Below are 26,533 nucleotides of genomic sequence, written 5' to 3' on the forward strand. Positions count from 1 at the left end.
AACCAGGTGGTGGTGGTCAACCAGGAAGTGGTGATCAACCAGGTGGTGGTGGTCCACCAGGAAGTGGTGATCAACCAGGTGGTGGTGGTCCACCAGGAAGTGGTGATCAACCAGGTGGTGGTGGTCAACCAGGAAGTGGTGATCAACCAGGTGGTGGTGGTCCACCAGGAAGTGGTGATCAACCAGGTGGTGGTGGTCCACCAGGAAGTGGTGATCAACCAGGTGGTGGTGGTCCACCAGGAAGTGGTGATCAACCAGGTGGTGGTGGTCAACCAGGAAGTGGTGATCAACCAGGTGGTGGTGGTCCACCAGGAAGTGGTGATCAACCAGGTGGTGGTGGTCCACCAGGAAGTGGTGATCAACCAGGTGGTGGTGGTCAACCAGGAAGTGGTGATCAACCAGGTGGTGGTGGTCCACCAGGAAGTGGTGATCAACCAGGTGGTGGTGGTCCACCAGGAAGTGGTGATCAACCAGGTGGTGGTGGTCAACCAGGAAGTGGTTATCAACCAGGTGGTGGTGGTCCACCAGGAGCAGAAAAGTGAAGTTTTCCTGAACATCTTCAGGATTGAATTCTGTTTTACTTCTGGGTGGAAACCCGTTGCTAGAGGCGAAAATGATGAGTTTTATAAAGACATACAAAAACCAAGAAACACAGATTTTTATTCAGCTCAGAGTTCAAACAAACAACTGCTCCAGTATGTCTCCGATTGTCTCCATCAGTACTAATCACACAATCTGATCAATAAGTCTTCAGGTCATTACAGGTGGTGCCTGCGTCAATGGAAAACCAGAGGAACGCTGGGTCTTTGGTCTGATCTGTCTGTCAGAAGCGAGTCTTGAAGCCGGAGAGCTCCAGCTTATCGATGGCTCTCTGGTTGGTGAAGGAAGCTCTGGTGATGCGACTGGTTGGACTTCCTTCTTTACTCAACCACACCTTCCTGCAGAGACCAGGAACAGAAAGAAGGAAATCAGTTAAAGAGAAGGAAACCTTCAGTGTTCACATATTTGATTTAATAAAGCTGTTGGCTTGATAAAAGTTTTTATCAAGCCAACAGCTTGGATAACAACAAGAAACACAACCATGCTAACAGTAAGACCCATATTCAAGATAACATCCAGGATAATGTCCAGGCTAACAGCTAGGATAACGTCCAGGATAATGTCCAGGCTAACAGCTAGGATAACGTCCAGGATAATGTCCAGGCTAACAGGTAGATACAACCAGGATAATGTCCAGGCTAACAGGTAGATACAACCAGGATAATGTCCAGGCTAACAGGTAGATACAACCAGGATAATGTCCAGGCTAACAGCTAGGATAACATCCAGCATAATGTCCAGGCTAAAAGCTAGGATAGCATCCAGGCTAACAGTGAGTATAACATCCAGGATTACATCCAGGCTAACAGCTAGAATAACATCCAGGATAATTTTCACGCTAAAAGCTTGGATAACATCCGGGCTAAAAGCTAGGATAGCATCCAGGCTTCCAGTGGTTATAACATCCAGGATTGCATCCAGGTTAACAGCTAAGATAACATCAAGGCAAACAGCTAGGATAACATCCATGCTAACAACCAGGCAAAAAGTTGGGCTAATAACTTTTTTTCTCCACCTTTCAGTGTTCACGTCTTTGATTTAACTAACATAAAATAAGAAAATAGATAAACTAGGCAGGATATGTCTGTTGATAGATTGATTTGACATCATTTCAGCCTGATAACTGAAGCTGAAAACATCATGTGTGACTGGGATTAAAAGCTTCAAATTCTACATGATAGTTTATAGTAAAAAGATTTTTTTTTTTAATCTTCATGCAGCTGTTGTGCGACAGGCGGATCCCAATGTGTTGGGACAAAAAGTGGGGAGGGATAAAGGGGTTGGGGGTCGAGGCTTTATCTGGATGACCAGAGGCATGACGGGAAAACAGAGGCATTTCTTTGGTTATTTATACAGTAGTCTGAAATTCTGAGCGTGTTGGATGGCTGTGAGTTTGTGTGTGTAGATTAGAGGAGATTTGGGCAGATCAGGGTCAGCGGCATGGAGCTCAGAGAGCGAGAGAGAGAGGGAGAGAGAGTCCATGTCCTACTTTTTTATTGGCATAAAACTCTATACAGTGGAGTGGTGGGCTTCATGACCCACTAACGTCTACACATAGCAGCTGGATCAAAGCTGGTTTGTAATCGGCAGCCATTTTCCAGAAACACTCTAATCTCTGCGATGGAGCCATACATGGAACCTCTATACCTGTGAGGACTTGTCTGACATTATACTTCCAGGATTTTTCTGCTTATTATTCTACTTCTTTGTGTAATGACTGTTACACAACAGACTAAGCCGGCGCGATGTGAGTTAACACAGCGGTCACATGATCAGGATGTAAACAAAACACTTTAAGGTAAAGACTGATGTTTTAAACACACACTGATGTGTTTTGCATCTGTGTCACATTTAACAGATGAAGGTTTCACCAAACTCAGATAGGCTAGAATTTCCCCTGGCTCAACTTGTCCTTTGTCTGTTTCACAAAAGCAGGAACACATCAGTTACCATGGAGATTTTATTCTCCTTAACATCTGTTAGAATGGAGATTTCTTATGTACAGCGAGGCTGTTAACAATCAGGCTTACAACCTGACGAACAAGAAGGCAAACATTCAGAATACCAAGCAGGCAAACAGTGGGCTTAAAAGCCTTTCTGCATCTGTCTGAGCTGCAGCCCTAAAACCTGCCTGATGCCGAGGCTGACAGAGGGGTTCATGTTGTCCTCATGGAGGCATCACATCCATGTCGGACATTGTGTCAGTTTCCCTCCATCCTTCAGTTTCCCTCCACCTGACAGTTTCCCTCCATCCTACAGCTTCCCTCCATCCTACAGTTTCCCTCCATCCTACAGCTTCCCTCCATCCTACAGCTTCCCTCCATCCTACAGTTTCCCTCCATCCTTCAGTTTCCCTCCATCCTACAGTTTCCCTCCATCCTACAGTTTCCCTCCATCCTTCAGTTTCCCTCCATCCTTCAGTTTCCCTCCATCCTACAGTTTCCCTCCATCCTACAGTTTCCCTCCATCCTTCAGTTTCCCTCCATCCTTCAGTTTCCCTCCATCCTTCAGTTTCCCTCCACCTGACAGTTTCCCTCCATCCTACAGCTTCCCTCCATCCTACAGCTTCCCTCCATCCTACAGTTTCCCTCCATCCTACAGTTTCCCTCCATCCTACAGCTTCCCTCCATCCTACAGTTTCCCTCCATCCTACAGCTTCCCTCCATCCTACAGTTTCCCTCCATCCTACAGTTTCCCTCCATCCTACAGTTTCCCTCCATCCTTCAGTTTCCCTCCACCTGACAGTTTCCCTCCATCCTACAGCTTCCCTCCATCCTACAGCTTCCCTCCATCCTACAGTTTCCCTCCATCCTACAGTTTCCCTCCATCCTACAGCTTCCCTCCATCCTACAGTTTCCCTCCATCCTACAGCTTCCCTCCATCCTACAGTTTCCCTCCATCCTACAGTTTCCCTCCATCCTACAGTTTCCCTCCATCCTACAGTTTCCCTCCATCCTACAGTTTCCCTCCATCTTTAGTTTCCCTCCATCCTACAGTTTCCCTCCATCCTACAGTTTCCCTCCATCTTTAGTTTCCCTCCATCCTACAGTTTCCCTCCATCCTACAGTTTCCCTCCATCCTACAGTTTCCCTCCATCCTACAGCTTCCCTCCATCCTACAGTTTCCCTCCATCCTACAGTTTCCCTCCATCCTACAGTTTCCCTCCATCCTACAGCTTCCCTCCATCCTACAGCTTCCCTCCATCCTACAGTTTCCCTCCATCCTACAGTTTCCCTCCATCCTACAGTTTCCCTCCATCCTACAGTTTCCCTCCATCCTACAGCTTCCCTCCATCCTACAGTTTCCCTCCATCCTACAGTTTCCCTCCATCCTACAGTTTCCCTCCATCTTTAGTTTCCCTCCATCCTACAGTTTCCCTCCATCCTACAGTTTCCCTCCATCTTTAGTTTCCCTCCATCCTTTAGTTCCCCTCCACCCTGTAGTTGTCTTTTAGGTTCGGTGTTTCACGTCCTGCAGCCGTGGGAGTACGAGGAGAACCCTGGAAAACCCATGTCAACACAGAGAGAACCTGGGACAGGTAACGTGTCCAGGTGTGTCCTTGTTCACCTCTCCGTGCTGGGACAGACTCCTGCTTCTGAAAGACCTGAACCCAACTTGATGGAATTTAGTGGGAACTCCACCCGCCTGGGGCAGCAGGGAGTGGAAAACAAACGTCAGGAATATGATGACTGAACCGTGTGTGATGTAAGCGAGCAGCGAATCCCAGGAGGCAGTGATGTCATCACAGTGAGACATCCACACCCAGGTGACATCACACCCACGGGACAGAGTGGGACACAGAAATAAGCTTCAGTTTCATGACCGATTACTGGTTATTGTTATCAGAACGAGGTGGAGTTTCCATTGTTGAGCGTGCTGATGGTGACCGAGGCTGATGCATAAATCGACCTGCAACAGGCTGTTGGTCAAAGCAGTGTGTGGATGTGGAGTCTCCAGGTCTGATCCTCCAGGACTTTCTGTGATTTATGTGCTAAATGAGGTTTCCTGCTGCTGGAGACCGAATGCAGTGTTACGCTGTAAAAGACCTCCATCTGGTGGTCGAACAACATGATCACACCTACGTATGGTGATGATGATGATGCGTTGAAAGATGATGAAAACACAGTGATGCAGACTCACATCTCCTCCACCATGTCAGCCGGACCTTGGACCTGACCGACAACCGTCCCACCGTAGGTGTTCTTCACCCAGCCCACCAGACCCAGGCAAAGACCCTCCTTCTCTGTGTACTGCAAGAAAGGGGGGGGGGGGGGGGGGTAGTTTATTTATACATCACATTTCATCTCCAAAGCAACTCAAAGTGTTTCATAAAAACATTAAAACCAGGAAAGAACCAGAAGGAAGGAAGGATTTATCAACATCTAGCGTTACTGACGCTACATGGGAATAAATCAGTCGCCAGACTCGTTTCCTCTGTTGTTCCACGGTGGTGGAACCACCTGCCAAACTCTGTCCGATCTGCAGAGTTCTTATCTATTTTTAAGAGCAAACTAAATATTTAGCTCTTGAAGGAGCATTTCTTCACTTAGGACACATTCCCATCAGGCTTTTTGACCCGAATCTGAGTCCGTTTGCTCGGAAAGTCCACTTCGTTTGGGGAAATGTAAACGCACCAAACGAATTATAAATCGGACCAAAGAAGCAACTCGGTTCGCCTACAATCGCAGGTCTCGACCTGTTTCAAGCGGACCAAATACAGGAAGCAGACTATAAAAAAGTCCCTTCCTGCATGAGGATGGATCAGTGGGGCTATCCCTCCATTGATCAGATTTTTCTCAGTTACATTTTTATTTTCTGCTCAACTCAACCTCCACCTGCCTGAGTGGATTTAACAGTGAAACTGTGCCATCATGAGGCCAGAAAGTCATTTCACCTTGAGATTCTTGGATGTTTTACAAGCAGAGTCAAGCAGACCGTTGCCTGGAGTCCAGACACGCTGAGGACAAACATCTGAACTGCCCACCTGGTTCATCTCTTAACCGTTTACATCTATGTGGGATCTCCCATCTGTGCCAGATTTGTTTCCCGGAGGTTTCTGACTTGGACGTTTGGACTGTGAACAAGATTCAGACTGATAAACTCACCATCCTGAAACAGACGCCTGAAACAGGAATAAAGACAATCAGTGTCTGCGGAGAAAACAGTAAAATCACATCAGTTTTCTGTGGCGAGGCTGCAGAAGTCAGATCTGAGCGAGAAGCCGAGCTAAAATAAGCTGCTGGGATCATTTTACAGCCTGCAGCTCACACAGCGCAGAGAGGAAGAGGAAGAGGAGGAAGAGGAGCACACTGACCCTGAACGTGGCCGGAGATTTCAAAGTCCACAGAAACCAGATTACTTCCTGCAGACTCTCCTTCAGACATCCTGCAAGAAGCTGTCTGCAACCGATGAGGAGGCGAGAACCAGGAACACGCTGCGTTGTCTTCCTCTGCGCCTCCTCGGTAAGCTGCACCTCCTCCAGACACCTCAATGACACCCCCCCCCCCCTCTGCCGATGGTCGCTCTGCGCCTCCTCCAGACATCTTAAAGGAACCCCCCCTGAAAGGGTTAGGGTTAGGTTCATTTCAATTTAAGCTTTTTTGTTTGTAAACAATATAAACAACCTGACCGATGTAGGAAAACGATAAAACAACTGTTTTCCCTTAATTAAACACAAACGTATGAGAAAGATGAAATCAACAGTCCAAACTGGCTGAAGAAAAACAAAGCATGGTTCTCATTCACTGGCTTTTTTTTTGCCCCCTGAAAGAAAATGATCTCCTCACAGTGGTACAGAATGACACTGACACTGGTCCTGGTGTTGATAATATACATATCTGAAACAACCCATCCATCCCTACATGACCAGACATCCATTTTATGTTAGGAAAAATCTGTCATTGCTATGCAGACGGTATTCTATCCTGTTCAACACGAGGATTTGTTTGTAGATCACAGATCTTGCTCCGGTGCGTAGAATCTGCCCGGAGTAGAATGGATGAAAACTTCCTGCAACTTTATGATAAAAAGACGGAATCCCCGTTTTTGGTCCTGACAGCGTTCTGCCAGAGACAGTCTGGTCTCTTGGCCCTCTGGCCTCCTTCTTTAAAACCCTTGCTGACTTTAGACATCCAGATTATATCACTAGTTAACTTGTTTCTATCATTAAGCTGGAAATGATCTGGTTTATTTCTATAGCACCTTACAACAACGCTCAGACTTACTGAGGTGCATAAATACACATTAAAAAAGGAAATGGAATAAAAAATAGAAAAAAGAACAAAATTGATTAGCAAAAGTATTCCAAAAAGTTTATCTGCTTTCATTTTATTCATTTGTTACTGGCAATAGTATAGTTATTTTAGTATATACATGATGGGGAACTATATGTATATATGTATGTATATATATATATATATATATATATATATATATATATATATATATATATAAAATATATATATATATATATATATAAAGTTTGGACACACTTTCCCAGTGCAGAGCTAACAGGATGAGTTGGTAATCTAATGATGGTTATGAGACAAGCAGCAGAATTTTGAACAAGTTGCAATCGAGGGATAGGAGCACTGATACCAACATATAAACCATTGCAGTAGTGAAGTCTCGAGCTAACAAAGGCTCTGTAAAGGTGCTAAGCCTAAACTTAAAGTGCCTGAGCTGTGAACTGTGTTCACCTTCGTACAAGCAACACCTATCACCTGCACAAAAGTTCCCAGCTAAATAGGTTATGACCATAAATGCACAGTGCTGCCACCTAGTGCTCAAACAATATATACAAGTCTTCATATAAAATGGCTCCTACAGGCACGGATGGCATTCTGATCACTGTGGCGATGGAAAGGCTGTACTTTGAATAGCAGATGAAGCTATGTGTAGCAGCTATTCTGGCTGTGCACAGGTGTAGTAGCTGTAGCAGCAGGCTGTGTACAGGCGTAGCAGCTGGTTCTGGATGTGTACAGGCATAGCATGAGGTTCTGGATCTGTACAGGTGTAGCAGCAGGTTCTGGATGTGTACAGGCATAGCATGATGTTCTGGATCTGTACAGGTGTAGCAGCAGGTTCTGGATGTGTACAGGTGTAGCAGCTGGTTCTGGCTGTGTACAACTGTAGCAGCAGGCTGTGTACAGGTGTAGCCGCTGGTTCTGGCTGTGTACAGGTGTAGCAGCAGGCTGTGTACAGGTGTAGTAGCTGGTTTTAGCTATGTACAGGTGTAGCGGCAGGCTGTGTACAGGTGTAGCAGATAGTTGTGGCTGTGTACAGGTGTGGCGGCAGGCTGTGTACAGGTGTAGCAGCAGGAAGTGTACAGGTGTAGCAGCAGGAAGTGTACAGGTGTAGTAGCTGGTTTTAGCCATGTACAGGTGTAGCAGCCTGCTGTGTACAGGTGTAGTATCTGGCTGTGTACAGGTGTAGCAGGTCGTTCTGGCTGTGTACGAGAGTAGAAGGCTGTGTACAGGGGTAGCAGCTGGTTCTGGCTGTGTACAGGTGTAGCAGCAGGCTGTGTACAAGTGTAGCGGCCTGCTGTGTACAGGTGTAGCGGCAGGTTGTGTACAGGTGTAGCAGATGGTTGTGGCTGTGTACAGGTGTAGCGGCAGGTTGTGTACAGGTGTAGCAGAAATAAAAACAAGCGGTTCGGTGTCACGTTTCTGCATTTTAATCGTCACTGTGCATCAAACACACATGAAGACTTTCTGAGTGAAGGCACAAAACTAGACAATTCTACTTTACATCTGCTCCCTGCAGACTCAACATGAAAACTAATCTTTCCACACAGGAGTTGATCCGTTCATGAGTTTATCTCCGTTCCACAAATCCAGCTGACTGGCCATCCAATGCACGGAGCCAAGCGACTGTCCAGCACACAAATCCAGCGGATTGTCCGTCTATTGGTGGGAAACCTAGTAGCTCCTACTTGGTTTATGTGTCTCTCCATCAAACATTAAAATAGAACCTCTCTGCTACAAAAGCACATGTAGAAGATTACAGGATTTTATAAATACTTTGTGTTTATGTTGCTACATATGAAACATGCTTCCACAGTAACACAACAGCTACATACGTCGTACCGTGGTGGCAATAAGCTGCTTCATGCATCTTCCACCAAACAGGAAGCAGTTTATCAGAAACAAAGCTGAAGCACTGATGGGACTCCTTGCAGTTTACTGCTGCTGGTTAAACACCCCCTAGATATGGGGGTCTCCACTCCCATGGGGGTCCAAGATCATGTCACCACATCGTTGTAAAAAAAAAAAAGTCAATCAAATAAATTTGGAATTTTTTATCACGGCTGTCAAAATGAACACGGAGAGTCATCGGTGGAATTAACGCAGTATTTATATTTACTGTTTATAACAAACAGCTTCAGAACCTCTTCAACCTCTGTATTTCTGAGGATTCGGAAGGTTTTCCAGCCTTACATGTAGATGATGCTGCAGGATGAAACATTTATCACTTTAACCACTCACTATGCGCTGGTCCAGGCACCTACTAGCTGGTGGCGCTAATGCACCAAACGCCTAGCCAAAGGAGAGAAGACGCATCTACGAGACGTCTCACCAGAGCAGGATGGAGGAAGATTCAGGAGAAAACAATAAACATGGAAGGATAAAAAGTGCTGCCATGGGCCCATTTCTGCCAGATGCAGGACGGATTGCACAGTTTTGTCCATCTCGTGTGTCAGTTTAGCGTAATCTGGTTCGAGCGTTGCTGTCCATCACTTCACAGGAAACGGAGCAATACCACTGGACAGCACAGGGGGCAGTGTTTAGTCCTGTCGCTGACACACAACCAGTAGAAAAACCAAAGAAGAAAACAGACAGCGCAGATGAAGTTAACTGCAAAAAAACCCTGTTTTTATCTTCTTCTGGTGTTTTCCAATGGTTGTAAACAACTTTATAGCGGTGCGTTATGCTTCCGACATGTCAAAACACGGAAATGAACTCTGAACTCAGCACTGCCAATTAGTGGATGAACTGACGTACATACGGGAACAGAAACTAAACGGAGAATATTCTTCTTCTTCAAAGGAAGATCCAACATTTTAATCTTGTTTTACTAAAACAAAAATAATCTGTAAAATATATTTCTGGGTTTCTCTGAGGGTTACCTGCCAGTTGTGGGACGTTTTCAGGACTTCGATGAATTTCATCAGGAGCATAAAACAATAATTCCAGGACAGGAAGTTCTGAAACATCAATTTGAGAATTGGAGGAGATTCTCAACCTGCAGGAACCTGGAAAATCCCGGAAGGTTTGAGGCCAGATAAGCGTTTAGCCGTCCAATGGGTTCAGGTGAACGGCCGTTTCCACGGCAATAACTCTTCAGACGTACGCCCGTTTCCACGGCAATAACTACTCAGGCAATGCCCGTTTCCACAGCGATAACGATACAGCTGAATAAAAGTTTACACAATGATAAATATTCAGCTGGACGACTGTTTCCATGACAACATGTAAAAACCTCGCTTATAAAGTATTTATTAATACGAACTAAATCAACAACAGCAAAGATACGTTTGACACCAAAAAGGCTCGTTTACACTCATGTCTGTGGAGGAAATACGGTCGGACCCGCCCACATCACACCCACCGCCATGAGACACGCCGCCATGAGACCCGCCCCCATCACACCCACCGCCATGAGACCCATCGCATCACACCCACTGCCATGAGACCCGCCCCCCATCACACCCACCGCCATGAGACCCATCGCATCACACCCACCGCCATGAGACCCATCGCATCACACCCACTGCCATGAGACCCGCCGCCATGAGACCCGCCTCCATCACACCCACCGCCATGAGACCCACCGCCATAAGACCCGCCCCACATCACACCCACCGCCATGAGACCGGCCGCCATCACACCCACTGCCATGAGACCCGCCGCCATGAGACCCGCCTCCATCACACCCACCGCCATGAGACCCACCGCCATAAGACCCGCCCCACATCACACCCACCGCCATGAGACCGGCCGCCATCACACCCACTGCCATGAGACCCGCCGCCATGAGACCCGCCTCCATCACACCCACCGCCATGAGACCCACCGCCATAAGACCCGCCCCACATCACACCCACCGCCATGAGACCCATCGCATCACACCCACTGCCATGAGACCCGCCGCCATGAGACCCACCTCCATCACACCCACCGCCATGAGACCCACCGCCATAAGACCCGCCCCACATCACACCCACCGCCATGAGACCGGCCGCCATCACACCCACTGCCATGAGACCCGCCGCCATGAGACCCGCCTCCATCACACCCACCGCCATGAGACCCACCGCCATAAGACCCGCCCCACATCACACCCACCGCCATGAGACCTGCCGCCATCACACCCAACGCCATGAAACCTGCCCCCCATCACACCCACTGCCATGGTTTGGTGAACCTTGTTGGGAGAACTGGACAGACTCGCAGAGACTGATGTAATCATTAATCGGCATTGGCAATCTTGGTGACTGTTCTCAAACCCGGTTTGTGGTTGCCATGGTTACGCGGCTGTCTCTTTTCAGGCGATTATTTTTGACATCAGGGGTTGTTTACAGAAGAGTCTGTTTTTGTTTACCAGAGATGTTTTGAATTAAGCGAGCAATGAGTCACCCAGGATGCACTGCAGCACAGCTCCTACTTCCTGTTTCCCTCCCTGACATGAGGGTGACACGGCGCCGATTCTCCTGCATTTAGCGTCCCCCTTGGTTTCCATGGTTCTAGGCCTCGTACCCGGCGGACCGGCGGCGCTGGTGGTTCCAGATGCCGTCTCTGTGTTCGGGTCGGCAGAACAGTCTGGAAGACTGGGCCAGGCGCTCCATGCGCTCCCGGTGCTCCCGGTCGTGGTCCCCTCCACCAGGCTTGGAGAACGGTGTACGGCTGCTGAACTGGGAGGACTGGGTTTGGTTATCATGGCAACCTGATGAGAACAGCTGGCCTGCTGCCGACCTAGAAATGTGATGAGACACAAGAAGAAGGTTGTTGCTATGGTAACAGGTGGTAACTACAGACACTTCCTGCTGTGCAACTACAACTGAACAACAAATAAATCCAGAATAAAAGTTGAGCTGAACTGGGTTTAAAGACCAGGAAAGTTGATCCTGCAGGACCAGCTGGGACAAAACCTCAGAGCTCTGACTGGACCATGCTGGTGCAGCAGCTCTGACCAGTATGATGGAGACAACCAATCAAAGCTTTAAAAACAAGTAAAACTAAGGTCATGTGATCTTGTTGTCTCCTCCCAGTTGGCTAACAGGAGTGGAGATCTGAGCGGGCTGCAGGGGGTGAAGAGATGACAAAGGGAGGTGCAAAGAATGACAGGATATGGTGATCCACTGATCCAGACCCTCAACCAATAACACTCCAGTTAGCTCAGATTCTTCTTCTCATCCGAGGATTTAATACTTCAGTGGAGCAGGTCAGGTCTGGATTTTAACCTGATATGAAGCTCAACAGCAAATAGTCTTCATCTTAGCAGGCCCAGAGCGAACACATAGAAAGTAAACAGTCCTGGAATGGATCCCAGTGGGATGCCACCACTGTGGAGGAGGTCAAATCAAATCAAATCAAATATACTTTATTCATCCCCGAGGGGAAATTCAAGGTTCAAGCCAGCTCCTCCATGGTTTGACATACAGACATTTAACATTTATGACAAATTTACAGAACCGAACTGAAGCTTAGGCCCTGCAGCCAGTTTTACCGGCGCTGCCTTATGAATGAGGAAAAGATGACATGAGGAAGGATGGGTGGGTGTTGAAAAAAAGTATCTCTACACTTCACCTAAAGGGGAAGGATAAAGGTGCAACAAAAAAACACACTTCTAAGCATAAGCACAACAGACAATACACAATATGGGAGGGGGGGTGGGTGGGATTTCCCAGACAGCCAGTGAGGTCACAGCCAGCCAAGCAGCGCGCCCATCCAACTCGCCGTCCGTGAGTGGAGGGAGGGGCGAGGTCTGGAGAAGGCGGTGAAAGATAGGAGAGTGTGTCTGTAACAGTGGGTGTGAGTGTGTGCGTTCAGTGAGTGAGTCTGTGAACTTTCCCCAGTTCATCTGTTCCATCTGATGTTAACGCGGCCTTGAGAGCTGAGTTCAGTTTAAGTTCCACAGGCCTGAGAAAGGGAGGGGGGTTGAGCGTCAGACAGCATTACATTCCAGGAGACGTGATAACCAGCCTGCCCAAGGCCAGTCAGGGAGTCAGATCCAGATAACAGCTTTGTTTTGGGTCAAGCTAAGCTTCGCTTGGCTCAGCTTTGAGTCCTTAGTGGTCTCAGTCGGACTCCAAAACGGCCAAATCGGGGGTCAGTTTCCACCAAAACCGAGCAACAGCTTCTCCAAGATGTTTCCCGCTTACGGATGAGCTCCAGAACCACAACCAGCTCCAATCGCGGTCCAGTGCTGTCAAGCATGAGTTCCGAGTGCTAGTTGCTCGGCGTAGTCCATCACAGATTTTCCAAAATTTGCAAGACACCAAGAAACCGCACACACCAAACAGCAGAAACCCAGTTATCATAAATCCAATTGTGTAGAAATCCTCCACAGAAGGAAACAGCAGGCACACGACCTTCCTCACGTATCCAGCAGCATGCATTCCGGCAGGACCTGCGGGCTCCCCATAGCCCATTCTTTGGGGAAAAAAGATTTTATAAGTTGCATTGAGAGACCAGCTGACCAGATCCATGATTTAAATTTGGGAGGAAATGGAGCAAGAGGCTCAGATAGATAGATGACAATACAAAGAAGCAGCAGGTCAGAGTGGGAACGGGAGGGAGAGAAAAAGCATCTGTCCTCTCCGAGAGCAGGAAAAAAAAAGGTCTGGTCTAGATGAACAGATAAGGTCCAATCCCACCACAAGACCAGAAGCAGTCACCCAGAGATTCCAGAAACAAGGAACACGGAACTCTGGAGCTAAAATTCAGGACAGTGACACGTCATTAACAAGCAACCTCTAGCAGAAGTGCCAAAACCTGCAGTCCCCCTTCATCCACTAAGGGCTTCAAAACAGAGCAAACCCCCAGAGACCCTCATGCTAAAAAACTTCACAGCAAAAGTAAACATGTTTACAGCAAAATAAAATGCTTACAGCAGAAATAAACATGTTTACAGCCTGGTACCTGGGAGGGGGGAGTAAATTTCTTCATAGCTCATCTGTTTAGATGTTAAGCTCCAAGCCTGTGGCCCACCTTGCACAGAGCATTGCATTTTCCAGCACTGCAGCATGCTGGAAGCTTGTTTTTGCTCAGTTTATCTTTTTCTTTTGTTTTCTTAATTCTCCATAACTTCACTTCACTGGCAAGCCTGAACCGCTTGGACATCTCTCCATGTCGAGAAATCTAAGAAGTGACATGTCAACCACTAGGTAGCGCTATGGTCAGCACGTTTTGGTGTCTAGCTCAAAATGATACATGGCCAGATTTCTTGGGGGCCCTGGATGTCAGTCCTGCTTCCTGGTTCAGGATCCTGGATTTTCAGGCTTGGATGCATACGAGCCAGATGGTATTATTACAGTAATCTGATTACTCCCAGTTACCTGATCTGGACATCATGTTAACAAACTGGCAGATTTTCCTTGGATCGGATGTTGGGATGAACTGAAGGTATACTCACCGGCTTTTAGTGATTCTGTGAGGTCCGTGGTCCGGCTGCTGCTGGTGAGAACAGAAAGGTGAGTAGAAAACAGGAAGTAACATCACAACCCTGTCTAAACCAAACAGAGACGTTAAAAACAACAACTGACATCACCTTAACAACAGGCAACAACAAGCTGCAAAATAACAAAAACAAACATAAAAACACTGAAAAGTGCGACACAGAGACTGGAACCAGAGTCCTGAACCAGTACGCAGGAGCAACTAACCTTGGATGCCGTGGTTACCTGGGTTAACATTCAGGATCCTCATAAGCAGTACCAAAAGCTGCTTGTCAACTCAGTAATCCAACCCACAGTTTCCATCCAGAGTAGGGCGTAATAACATTAAAGGGGCGGAGTTTGCAGTGTCCGACCAATCACAAAGCCTGCAGAGCAGCTACTCTGTCATAAAGAACCAGACAATCATTCCTCACACACAGAGACCAAACACTGTTGCCATAGCAACAGGGTTGCTTTTGGTTTCTGAAGAGTTGAATTGAAGCTCGGTGGGCGGTTCCTACCATCGCCATCTTGGCAGGGGCATGTATGTCGTCTCGTCAGGAAAATACAAATATGGGCAAAGAGGTGGAGCTGAGAGGGGGGCTGTGAGCGTCATGGTGGATGATTGACATTGAGTGAACTCGAGCTTTCTGTAGCTAAAAGCTAACCGAGCTAACCTGGAGATAACCGGAGCGAACCAGCTAAAAGAAGTAAGCGGGCTAATGCCGGGCTGACACTGTGCGATTTTGAGGGGATTTCACCAGGATTTTGCTGTCGCAGACCGCGCTGCGTCATCATGGAAACATCGTAGCATCGGGATGTCCGGTCGGGAGGTCGTGAGCCGTACAGTGTGAGAACACTCACGAGGAAGGATTAATTGCTGCTACATTCTAACGATGATGCTGCGAACTCCCGATCAAACTTCTGGCATGTCAGAAATTTTCGCCGTCGCTCGTACAGTGTGAGCGGCGTTACGTCACGATTCTACGTTCGCACCTGCGCAGAAGACACCGGTGGAGCTTTAAACAATGGCGCGCAACCCCAACTTCAGACGTGTGCGGTGGACACAGCAGCTAGAAGAGAGATTAGTAGAGCTATGGAGAAAACACGAGGTTTTCTTTTGTTTTTCGTTTCAGCGCACAAGACAGCGCACACAACTGCAACAACTTGCTGCCTGCTCACCATCTTGTTGTCAGGCACGCTGTGGTTGTCATAGGAACTAGGAACATTTGTTGTTCACACTCGAGCACATCGTGCCGTCACACACCGACTGACGCCGACAAGTAGTCGTGGTTGTCAATAAACGTGGCTGACAGGAGTCGTACAGTATGAGTACACATGCCGTAGGGTCATACGACGGACAAACCCGGTGGTGCAGTGGGAGCATTTCCCCGACAGTCAGATTTCTAAAATCGCACAGTGTCCGCCTGGCATAAAGCTAAGTCATGTTGTAAACCGGCTAAAAACCACGGTTCTACATTCCTCATTCTTGAAGCGGGAGATCGGGTACCTGTCAATCAAAAGGACACGCCCCTAAATTGGGGATGGGTTTCGAACATTCAAAAATTAATAATTAATACCCCACGATTATCAAATAGTATTTTTGCCTGAAATGCAATCCCTACCTTAAATATGCAAAATTTCGAGATAAAATTACTTTTAAATGGAGGAGTTAGGAAAAAAATTCACTCTCCCCCACAGTTGAAGTTAAACCTGACTTAATAAAATGTTTTTTGTACCAGGCTGTAAACATGTTTATTTCTGCTGTAAACATGTTCCTATCTGCTGTAAACATGTTTATTTCTGCTGTAAAAATGTTCCTATCTGCTGTAAACATGTTTATTTGTGCTGTAAAAATGTTTATTCCTGCTGTAAACATGTTTATTTGTGCTGTAAAAATGTTTATTCCTGCTGTAAACATGTTTATTTCTGCTGTGAAGTTGGTCTTTTTAACATGGGAGTCTATGGGGATTTGCTCTGTTTTGGAGCCCCTAGTGGATGAAGGGGAAACTGCGGTCTTTGGTACTTCAGGCTTCATTTTTAACAACCAGAAGTTGCAGCTTGGCTAAAACGTGTAACGGTGTGTTAAGACCAAACACGTTTTGAGCGTCAAGTTTACATGTAAAGTCTATGTGGAGGCGTCGAGCTTTCTCACGTCACGTTTTGAGCGTCAGCGTGACGTGCTTCACACGAAAAATTAAAAAGTTTAATAAGGTTGACGCGCAAAAGCCAGAGATGGAAAATCTGAACTTTTGCCATTTGACGCGGGGCGTGGACCAATCAGAGCGATCCGCTCGCAGCTCCTGGAGTATGCCTACGATTTATGTGGTGAACCCAGACACGGGGCTGAGACGCCCTACGACAGCGTTCCTCATGCGGCTCTCTGACTCTTGACTTGCGGCTCGTGAAGCGGCCTCTGGCTTTCTGAAAATGCGATCTAAACAAGTGATAATGATCCTCAACGGTGCAGTTCTGTCCACAAACAAGAGCTGCAGGCTGCTTGCAGAAACTCTGCTGTCCTAACGGCCCTAACTGAGCCTGTCAGAGTTGCCAGGTTTGGCTGATTTCAGCAGCACCGAACTCCACCAAAGATCTGCTCCGTCGGTAGCTCCGTATATATACTGAAAAAGAAACGCCCACATTCTGGAGGCATGTTTTTATTCGGATGCGGTTGTGATTAAACTTTGGTAAATACGTGTTATTTGCCATAACTGATACTTGCTGATAAAAAGATAAATTAGCTACACATTTTAAAGTTAAGAAGAAAACATGTTTAACGTGTGTCGGATTTCATCCTGGTTCCACATGAATAAAAGATACTGAAGATACATGAGATGAGATGTGGCACTGCTAGTTAGTTTCCTTCAGCTTCCTGGTTCAGGTCTCTGGAGGTTAAACTGGTCTAACTGCTGGTGGTCTACCTTGTGCTGGCTGAACTGGGAGGGGCTTCCGTTGGACTGGTAATACTCTACCAGTTTCTCGGCCAGAGCGATCCTTCTCAACAGGGTCTCGATGAAGTTCTGGATCCGGACCTTCCCGCTGGTTTCCTGTCTCGCTGCTGCTTCCAGGAACTTCTGGATGGTGATCACCTCCCTGGAAAACCCCGACCCAAATCAGAACCCAACACCAGAACTCATCACCCCAAACCTGAAACCAGAACTGGACATTAGAACCAGAACCAGAACCAGGACTGGACATTAGAACCAGAACCAGAACCAGGACTGTACATTAGACCCAGAACCAGAACTGGACATTAGAACCAGAAGGAGACATTAGACCCAGAACCATCACCGTTTGGGCTTCCATACCTTATAGTGACGTCAGCGCACTCCCGCTGGTTTCCCACAGAAACGCATAAACACAACATGGCAGCTAGCAACGTACAACGAGTGCCCCCTCTGCGTTTCCATTACATTTTTTTGCCAAATAAAAACGGTATTTGTAAGTTTCGACAAACAAAAATTGTGATTTGCGGCTGTTTCCATTGAACAATGTTTAGCACATTAGCATCAAGTGTCGTAAAATCTTGTTTCTCTCGTGAGATTTTACAAATATTGCGGTTGATGCAAAGTGGGCATGTAGCGTTATTTTAGGGTTTTTGAAGCTTTTCTCCCTCACTTTCTTTTCTAAAACTCTGAAATTCGCTGTTGTTTATTCCACACCGCGCCATCTTTACTGGGAATTAACTGGTCACGTCCACCACGTCACGACCCCCCAAGTCACGTCCACCACGTCACATCCCCTCATGTCATGACCCCCACGTCACGACCCCCCACGTCACGTCCACCACGTCACGCCCCCCCACGTCACGTGCCCTCATGTCACGACCCCCACGTCACGTCCACCACGTCACGTCCACCACGTCACGTGCCCTCATGTCACGACCCCCACGTCACGTCCACCACGTCACGACCCCCCACGTCACGTCCCCCCATGCCAGGACCCCCACATCATGTCTCCTCACGTCACGACCCCCCACGTCACGACCCCCACGTCACGACCCCCACGTCACGTCCACCACGTCACGCCCCCCCACGTCACGTGCCCTCATGTCACGACCCCCACGTCACGTCCACCACGTCACGACCCCCCACGTCACGTCCCCCCATGCCAGGACCCCCACATCATGTCTCCTCACGTCACGATCCCCCACGTCACGACCCCCACGTCACGACCCCCCACGTCACGTCCACCACGTCACGACCCCTCACGTCACGACCCCCCACGTCACGACCCCCCACGTCACCTTCCCCCACGTCACGACCCCCCACGTCACGACCCCCACATCACGTCCCCCATGCCAGGACCCCCACATCACGTCCCCCATGCCAGGACCCCCACATCACGTCCCCCCATGCCAGGACCCCCACATCACGTCTCCTCACGTCACGACCCCCCACGTCACGACCCCCCACATCACGACCCCCACGTCACGACCCCCCACGTCACGTCGACCACGTCACGACCCCCCACGTCTGGACCCTCCATGTCACAACCCCTCACGTCATGTCCCCCCACGTCACTACCCCCCATGTCATGACCCCCCACGTCACGGTCCCCCACGTCTCGACCCTCCATGTCACAACCCCTCACGTCACAACCCCTCACGTCACGTCCCCCCACGTCACGACCCCCCATGTCACGACCCCCCACGTCACGACCCCCCACGTCACCTTCCCCCACGTCACGACCCCCCACGTCACGACCCCCACATCACGTCCCCCACATCACGTCCCCCCATGCCAGGACCCCCACATCACGTCTCCTCACGTCACGACCCCCCACGTCACGACCCCCACATCACGACCCCCACGTCACGACCCCCCACGTCACGTCGACCACGTCACGACCCCGCACGTCTGGACCCTCCATGTCACAACCCCTCACGTCACGTCCCCCCACGTCACTACCCCCCATGTCACGACCCCCCATGTCACGACCCCCCATGTCACGACCCCCCACGTCATGACCCCCCACGTCACGGTCCCCCACGTCTCGACCCTCCATGTCACAACCCCTCACGTCACGTCCCCCCACGTCACGACCCCCCATGTCACGACCCCCCATGTCACGACCCCCCATGTCACGACCCCCCACGTCACGTCCACCACGTCACGACCCCCCACGTCACCTTCCCCCACGTCACGACCCCCCACGTCACGTCCCCCCATGCCAGGACCCCCACATCACGTCTCCTCACGTCACGACCCCCCACGTCACGACCCCCACATCACGACCCCCACGTCACGACCCCCACGTCACGACCCCCACATCACGTCTCCTCACGTCACGACCCCCACATCACGACCCCCACGTCACGACCCCCACGTCACGACCCCCCACGTCTCGTCTGGGGACACGTAAACGCAAAAAAGTGTTTCCATTCCACTTTTGAAATATATTTCCACCTCTTGAGATCGTAAAAGCTTTTTTAGCTATTTTTGTTTTAAGACTTTTTTAACTGTAGTTGTTTCCATTAGCAGGTTTTTATGGCGATATTTAGTCTTTGTGCAGTTCTAGGTGTAACAGAAACACAGGGTTTTCAGTGTGGGAGGGGGCGTTGTCACGTCCACAGGGGTCTGAAGCCAGATGCAGCTGACAGGTTCGTCTTTTTGCCAAAAATGTGTAAATTAAACAAAAAATAGCAAGAATGTAATAATACATGTATGTTAGAAATATAGCTTTAATTAACATTCAAGGATTTTTTTTTTTTAAATAGTATATTATATCAAAGAGGTCAATTTTCTCGAAACACATGTTAAGTTTAAAGAAACATTAATTTTTATTCCCTCATTGTCGATGTGGGAAATTGTTTTGGTTATTTAATGTCAAGGAATCACTATTTTTCTTCCTAGAGGAGACATTTTTATTTATTTATTTATCAGTTTTTTATTTTAGAATAAAGTTACACAAGTTAAGTGAGGTCTATTCCTAAATGTATGATCAAAAGTTAAAAACTATCGCACCGTGGAAACACACAAAGTACAAACATGTTGTTACTTATAATGTTTACAGCGGCAGCGCCTGCATCTCTTGTTTAACAGCTTGTTTATTTGGAACTTGATTTAAATTAAATTAATTAAATTATTAATGAAATTAAATTAAATTAAATGAAATTAAATCAAATTAAATTAAATGTATTAATTAATTTAATTTAATCTAATGAATTAAATTAATTAAATTATTTAATTTAAAGTGACCACTTTAAATTCAGGTAAACTACCAGGTTGATCGCAATAAAAGCATTTTTGAAAAAGAATAATTTTTGTAATTTCTTATTATTTTTACTTAACAGTAAGTGGAAACAAAATTTATTAAAATCAGAAATCGTATTTGGTTGAAAAAAACAGATTTTATTTTTCAGCCATATCGCTCAGCCGTACCAGAACCAGTCCAGGACGAGGCCCCAGTTCTCACCTCTCTCGTCTCTCCAGCTCGCTCTCCGAGGCGTTCAGCTGCTCCCTCAGCGCCGCGATCACCATGACGGCTACGTCCACCTGCCGGCTCAGAGACCGCTCTCTGTCTGCCACCTGCTGTCTCTCCCGGGCCAGGTGCTGCGAGTGAGCACGCTCACAGAGAAGTTCCGTGTCGGTCTGGGCCAGCTCCGTGCTGACCCGGGCCAGCCGCCGCTGCATGGTGCTGTCCGCTGCTCGTAGGATGCCGGCCAGGCGCCGCCGTACGGCTGCTGACGCCGCCGCAGTCTCAACGCCGGAGTAGGACCTCTGACCTGTGGGGGGAGGGGGGACAGGTTAGTGCCGACAGAACATCTGACCCGGTTCACACACCTGGACTTCCCTGACTCAAACACACCTACAAGGTCCAGGACCTGGTCTGGGTCCTGGTTCTGCTCCAGGTCCTGGGCAGGAACCTGATCCTGGCCTGGGGGCGGACCAATGGGAGCAGGGGGAGAAAACGAGAGGCGAGCTGGGTCAGACCTTTTAACTGACATTCTGGCGTTTTCAGCCTGATCTCCATCTTCTTCTTCTCCATCTTCTTCCTCCTCCTCCTGAGTCCCCACCCCGACGCTCTGCGTGCGCCTTCTCGCCGCGCTGTAGGAGTTGGTCCCGTCTCGGCAGTCGCTGAGGGAGCGGACGTGGGGGGGCCTCCGCTGCCCCCGCCGGGTCGGGAGGCTACAGTCCTGCCAGGAGACGGCCGCCATCAGCTGGTCAGGGAGTTTTCCGGTGATGCTGAAGCCGCCGGAGCTCAGGTCCAGAGAGCTGTAGGAGTGGCGGTATTCCAGGTGGGAACGCAGTGAAGCCAGGCTGTGGAAACGCTCCTGATCCCCGCAGCGGGGGCAGCGGAAAGGGAGGTGGCAGGAGGCGCCGGGGTCGGAGATGGCGCCGCAGGCCGGGACATTCCTCTCCAGGAGGAAGGAGCCGGAATCTCTGGAACACAACTTCTGCTGCATCACTCCACACCTGGAGGAACCGGGAAGAAGGAGGCGGAGACAGAACCACCAATCAGTCAGAGGCTCCGCCCACATTCTGTATCATTGTTCCACAGAAGACTCACCTGTTCCACTGTCCAGTCCTGCCTGTCCTGTTCCACCAATCTGGTTCCACCTGTCTTGTTCTACTAATCAAGTTCTACCTGTCCAGTTCCACCAATCTGGTTCTACCTGTCCTGATCCACCTGTCCTGTTCTATTAATCAAGTTCTACCTGTCCAGTTCCACCAGTCAAGTTCTACCTGTCCTGTTCTATTAATCAAGTTCTACCTGTCCTGTTCTATTAATCAAGTTCTACCTGTCCAGTTCCACCAATCAAGTTCCACCTGTCCTGTTCCACCAATCAAGTTCCACCTGTCCTGTTCTATTAATCAAGTCCTACCTGTCCTGTTCTACTAATCAAGCCCTACCTGTCCAGTTCCACCAATCTGGTTCTACCTGTCCTGATCCACCTGTCCTGTTCTATTAATCAAGTTCTACCTGTCCTGTTCTATTAATCAAGTTCTACCTGTCCTGTTCTATTAATCAAGTTTTACCTGTCCAGTTCCACCAATCTGGTTCTACCTGTCCTGATCCACCTGTCCTGTTCTATTAACCAAGTTCTACCTGTCCTGTTCTACCAATCTGGTTCTACCTGTCCTGTTCTACAATTCCAGTTCTACCTGTCCTGTTCTATTAAGCCAATTCTACCTGTGCTGTTCCACCAATCTGGTTCTACCTGTCCTGTTCTACAATTCCAGTTCTACCTGTCCTGTTCTCTTAAGCCAATTCTACCTGTGCTGTTCCACCAATCTGGTTCCACCTGTCCTGTTTTACTAATCAAGTTCTACCTGTCCTGTTCCACCAATCTGGTTCCACCTGTCCTGACCTACCTGTCCTGTTTTGCTAATCAAGTTCTACCTGTCCTGTTCCGCCAATCCGGTTCCACCAGTCCCGTTCTACCTGCCATGTATGAAACTAGGAGGGGTTCCAACTAAAGGTGGACATGATATTTTAGATGGAATAAAAAAATGTAAAGCAGAACATTACCAGAACCTTCCTCCCAACAGAACGCTGCATCTTATTGCATCTTTATAAAACAGCAGACAGATTAGAGGTTCGACAGAACAGCAATAGATATAAAAGCTGGAATAAAGAAATAAAGTGAACTAGATCATAAATTATTCTGACCATTATAAACCAATTATAACTCCCAGGTTCAACTGAGTTTCACAGCAGATTAAATCAAAGCCGACCTGACATTTAATCCAGGAGGACGGACTCACCTGAGCAGGTGACCCAACCGGACCAGCTTCTCTTCGGGCTCCGTCTACTACAGCTTTCACCAACACGTAACAGGTCAGGCTGTTAGCCACCTGTACCGCTAGCAGCTAGCCGCCACACGAACCGAACCGGACCGGAACACCACCGCGGTCAACGGACCGTTCTCACCGCGACAAGCTCCGGGTTCGGTTCAGACACAGCTGGAGAACCGCCGTTACTGAGGAAGAGGGTCATGTCGCAGATTCAGAACCATGATGTCATTCATTCACCAGAAACAGAGGACCAATAGAAAGCTAGCACACAGCTACAATCTACATCCGGCTAGAGCTTTCAAAGTAAGGGTCGGACCGGATGGATGGGTAGATGGAAGGATGGACGGATGGATGGATAGACGTATGGATGGACGGACAGGTAGATGGATGGATGGATGGATGGATGGATGGATGGATGGACGGATAGATGGTAGATGGATGGATGGATTGATGGACGGATAGATGGTAGATGGATGGATGGATGGATGGACGGATGAATGGACGGTTGGATGTGTAGATGGACGGTTGGATGGATGGATGGATGGATGGATGAATGAGTGGATGGATGAGTGAATGAATGGATGGGTAGATGGATGGATGGGTGGATGAGTGGAACATGGGAGGCAAACCAAACTAGCTGTAATCGAAAGATCTAAAAGTATAAATGCATGTGTACATATACATGACTTAAACACCCATGAAGCACAAAACACATTTTTTGTTTTGTTATATGTAAAAAAATCTATTTTTTTTTAATTATCTTAAGATTTGTTAATAGTTTATTTCTACATGTTACTATTTTTATGTCTCCTTCTTACTTTAATGTAAAAGAAAATACTTGTCATCAATGATGATTATGTGACTGATCACTAAAGTGTAACCAACGCTAATGTAATGACAGCAGTGCTAACTTGAATCTCATAAGACCATCATATGTTTTAACAGCAACTTACACCACAGTGTAACCAGATGATTCAGAGGAAGAAATCAGATTCATTGGTGGCTCCTTTCAGCATGATTTTGATTGAATTATCTCACAAATCCAAGAAAGTAACCACAATTAGCAAAATGTCTGAATGTACTGAAAGAAGAGAACTACAGTCCAGGTATAAACCGGGGCTCTCCTGGTTTGGAATAAGGAAGAGATCTCTAGTCCAAACTTGGGTCTTTTGTCTCTCACATTGGACACATTCTGGTGAAAACCAGATCAGGTTTGAAAACCAAAGTTAAAACAGAAAGCAGACTCTAATGTTTGTGTTCTCAGTCAGACGATAATCAGACATTTTGGAAACAATTCCACATGACGATTGTCTGACAAGTGAATCCTGAACAATCATTGATCCAGATCAAAGTCTGGATCTGGTTCCACTGACTGAGACATCTTCCTACATGTCAGCTGATGATCTTGTCTCCTCTAGTTCACCCAGAACAAAGCCAAATACAACCATCATGTGTCGGAGCTGAAGCCCTGTCTGTCCTCAGGTCATGGATGAGGCTCCCTCTCCGAGGTTTCTGGGGACTCACCTTCACCCTGATGTTGCCTAAATCCGCAGTAAAAGCAACATTCTTTGGCGATTCCAGGTGGAAATGGTGAGATCTATTCTGATGAAAATAGAAATCCATTCATTGAAGAAACACCTCAGAAACATGAACTGGTTGGAGGTAAGAACATTCCTCTGACATGACTTGAAGGTCATCAATACAACTTTGAATGGTCCATCCAAAGCAGATGTGCCCAACTCAGGTCCTTGAGTGCCACAACAAGGATACATGGCTGCAGGAGAGCAGCCCTCGAGGAGTTAAACGTCACACAATAAGGTTAGCAGTCAAATCAATCCCAGATACTGCAACATAGCAGTGAGACTGACTGATTTGCATGTAGAAACCAGGCCACTGACCCTTGCTGGGTAGTTGGACCATTTTGCTTCTCTTTTTGTTTGGGTCTTTAAGGGAAATTAGCTCAAGTAGTAGCATGTGGTTGCTTAGAGGTATCGGGATTAATGCCAGAAGGCTTTCACTGTATCTTGACATAACAGAATGAAATGGCTGTTAACAGGATTTCAACACAACTCTATTCTCAGATTCAGCAGATTATTTTCTCCAAAGAGACTGACATTTGAGAGTGAGAGCAACACAAGCAAGAAATCAAACATCATAATTAAATGGTAGTCAGACTTGGCGTAAGTGCACAAGGTTTATTCAGTGCTGTGTTGTCCCAAAGACCCTGGCAAGTCTTTCTAACTCATTCTGAGAAGTAGAAGACATAAGTTAAGTGTGGAAATGCTCTTAAAAGAAGATAAGCACTCTTCAGATCAGACAGAGTTCTGTAGATTGTTCCTCCATTAGGGAACAGCAGAGGATAAGGGTCTAGCTGCTGATTTCACGCCTCATTGTGGTGTGAGCACTAGGTGTCACTGGTAGAGTACAACAGTGGAGTTATACGGTCGGGTAGGCGGTGAGAGCCCAGTACTCAAAAACCAGTAGACACAGGAACAGTTTCTTCCCTCTGGCCATCACTGTCTTGAACAAAATGTACGCTGATGCACATTTGCACACATCCATGTGACCTATTATTGCTGTCAAAAACTGCGTAGATATCATGTAAATAGTTAGAGAATAACCAATAACCAATGTTCGTTGCTGCTCCCGCCCATGTTGCTGCTTTCCATTATTTCTGCTGTGTATTTATGTTTATTATCTAACTCTTTCTCTCGCTATTTGCTTATTCTTTTATTATTTTAATGTAAGTACAACTGAGAGCAACTTGCCACCGGAGTCAAATTCCTTGTTTCTTTGCACAAACATGGCGAATAAAGTGATACTGATTCAGATTCTGAGAGGGAGTGTAGCTCTGGACTGAAGGTAGACAGGAACCATTTGGGTTTTTGTTTTGTAAGCCAAAAGCAGAGTTTTGAAATGATGATTTGTAAAGGAACTTACCCCAGCTTGGTGAGCCATAGCATAGCTTGCAACAGCTCCAACAGTGTCTGGGACATTGGTCTTCCAAACTTTTACTCTGTTTGAAGCTGAAGTAAATTCCACCAAGAGAAGACATTTAAAATTCTTCATCAGATCCAGCCAGATGGGAGAATCTTGGTTTTGAAGTGACTGTTTTTTTGGATCAGGGGTGTCAGACTCCAGTCCTCGAGGGCCGGTATGGAGCCGGTTTTTGTTGTTTCTGTGCTCCAACACATCTGATTCAAATCAAATCAATCCAATAGCTTCTTGTCAGCCTGTTCATTCATTTCAGTCAGGCGTGTTGGAGCATGGAAACCACTAAAACCAGCAGGATACTGGTGCTTGAGGACTGCAGTTTGACTCCTCTGTTACAGATAAATCTGAGGAAACTATAGAATCCAGGAAATTCTGGAAGGATACTAAAGTTGCAATTCTTTTCTATCAGAAGTCACCAATATTAACGTGTTTGTTGCGTCCCGTCGTGTTTGTTGCGTCCCGTCCTGTTTGTTGCGTCCCGTCGTGTTTGTTGCGTCCCGTCGTGTTTGTTGCGTCCCGTCGTGTTTGTTGCGTCCCGTCC

General features: G+C 47.6%; 2 protein-coding genes across 5 annotated transcripts; both read right to left on the reverse strand.

The window, feature by feature from the left end:
* Positions 1–641: 641 nt before the first annotated feature.
* LOC306762601 (acylphosphatase-2-like) lies at positions 642–6,093 on the reverse strand. 2 transcript variants are annotated; one of them, XM_079249144.1, is made up of 4 exons: positions 5,915–6,093; positions 5,706–5,722; positions 4,741–4,850; positions 642–938 (listed from the first exon to the last, which is right to left on the reverse strand). In XM_079249144.1, the coding sequence occupies exons 1-4, from the start codon at positions 5,982–5,984 to the stop codon at positions 824–826; spliced, it is 312 nt and encodes a 103-aa protein (XP_079105270.1). In that variant the 5' UTR covers positions 5,985–6,093; the 3' UTR covers positions 642–823. The 2 variants fall into 2 exon arrangements, with proteins under 2 accessions (XP_079105270.1, XP_079105269.1); XM_079249143.1 differs by lacking the exons at positions 5,706–5,722; positions 5,915–6,093 and adding an exon at positions 5,495–5,629.
* A 4,899-nt stretch (positions 6,094–10,992) lies between these two features.
* Positions 10,993–23,219, reverse strand: znf365 (zinc finger protein 365). Of its 3 annotated transcripts, none has more exons than XM_079248521.1 (6): positions 22,969–23,219; positions 21,068–21,675; positions 20,675–20,984; positions 17,179–17,350; positions 14,236–14,273; positions 10,993–11,573 (listed from the first exon to the last, which is right to left on the reverse strand). In XM_079248521.1, exons 2-6 carry the CDS (start codon positions 21,663–21,665, stop codon positions 11,345–11,347), a joined length of 1,347 nt encoding a protein of 448 aa, XP_079104647.1. In that variant the 5' UTR covers positions 21,666–21,675; positions 22,969–23,219; the 3' UTR covers positions 10,993–11,344. The 3 variants fall into 3 exon arrangements, with proteins under 3 accessions (XP_079104647.1, XP_079104645.1, XP_079104646.1); XM_079248519.1 differs by having other exon boundaries at positions 14,236–14,276; XM_079248520.1 differs by lacking the exon at positions 22,969–23,219 and adding an exon at positions 21,770–21,933 and having other exon boundaries at positions 14,236–14,276.
* Between the last annotated feature and the right edge of the window lie 3,314 nt (positions 23,220–26,533).

The sequence above is a fragment of the Telmatherina bonti genome (assembly GCF_933228915.1).
Source record: "Telmatherina bonti genome assembly, chromosome: 11".
In the NCBI taxonomy this organism is placed as follows: Eukaryota; Metazoa; Chordata; class Actinopteri; order Atheriniformes; family Telmatherinidae; genus Telmatherina; species Telmatherina bonti.

Excerpts from the sequence above, each read along its gene's own strand:
- znf365 (XM_079248519.1), bottom strand. The coding sequence starts at position 21,665 with ATGCAGCAGAAGTTGTGTTCCAGAGATTCCGGCTCCTTCCTCCTGGAG. Across the intron at positions 17,351-20,674 it reads GAGCTGGAGAGACGAGAGAG|GGAGGTGATCACCATCCAGA; the intron begins GTGAGAACTGGG and ends GGGGTTTTCCAG. Across the intron at positions 11,574-14,235 it reads CACAGAATCACTAAAAGCCG|GTCGGCAGCAGGCCAGCTGT; the intron begins GTGAGTATACCT and ends TCACATTTCTAG.
- LOC306762601 (XM_079249143.1), bottom strand. The coding sequence starts at position 5,593 with ATGAACCAGGTGGGCAGTTCAGATGTTTGTCCTCAGCGTGTCTGGACT. Across the intron at positions 4,851-5,494 it reads AAACATCCAAGAATCTCAAG|TACACAGAGAAGGAGGGTCT; the intron begins GTGAAATGACTT and ends CCTTTCTTGCAG. Across the intron at positions 939-4,740 it reads GCTGACATGGTGGAGGAGAT|GAAGGTGTGGTTGAGTAAAG; the intron begins GTGAGTCTGCAT and ends TGGTCTCTGCAG.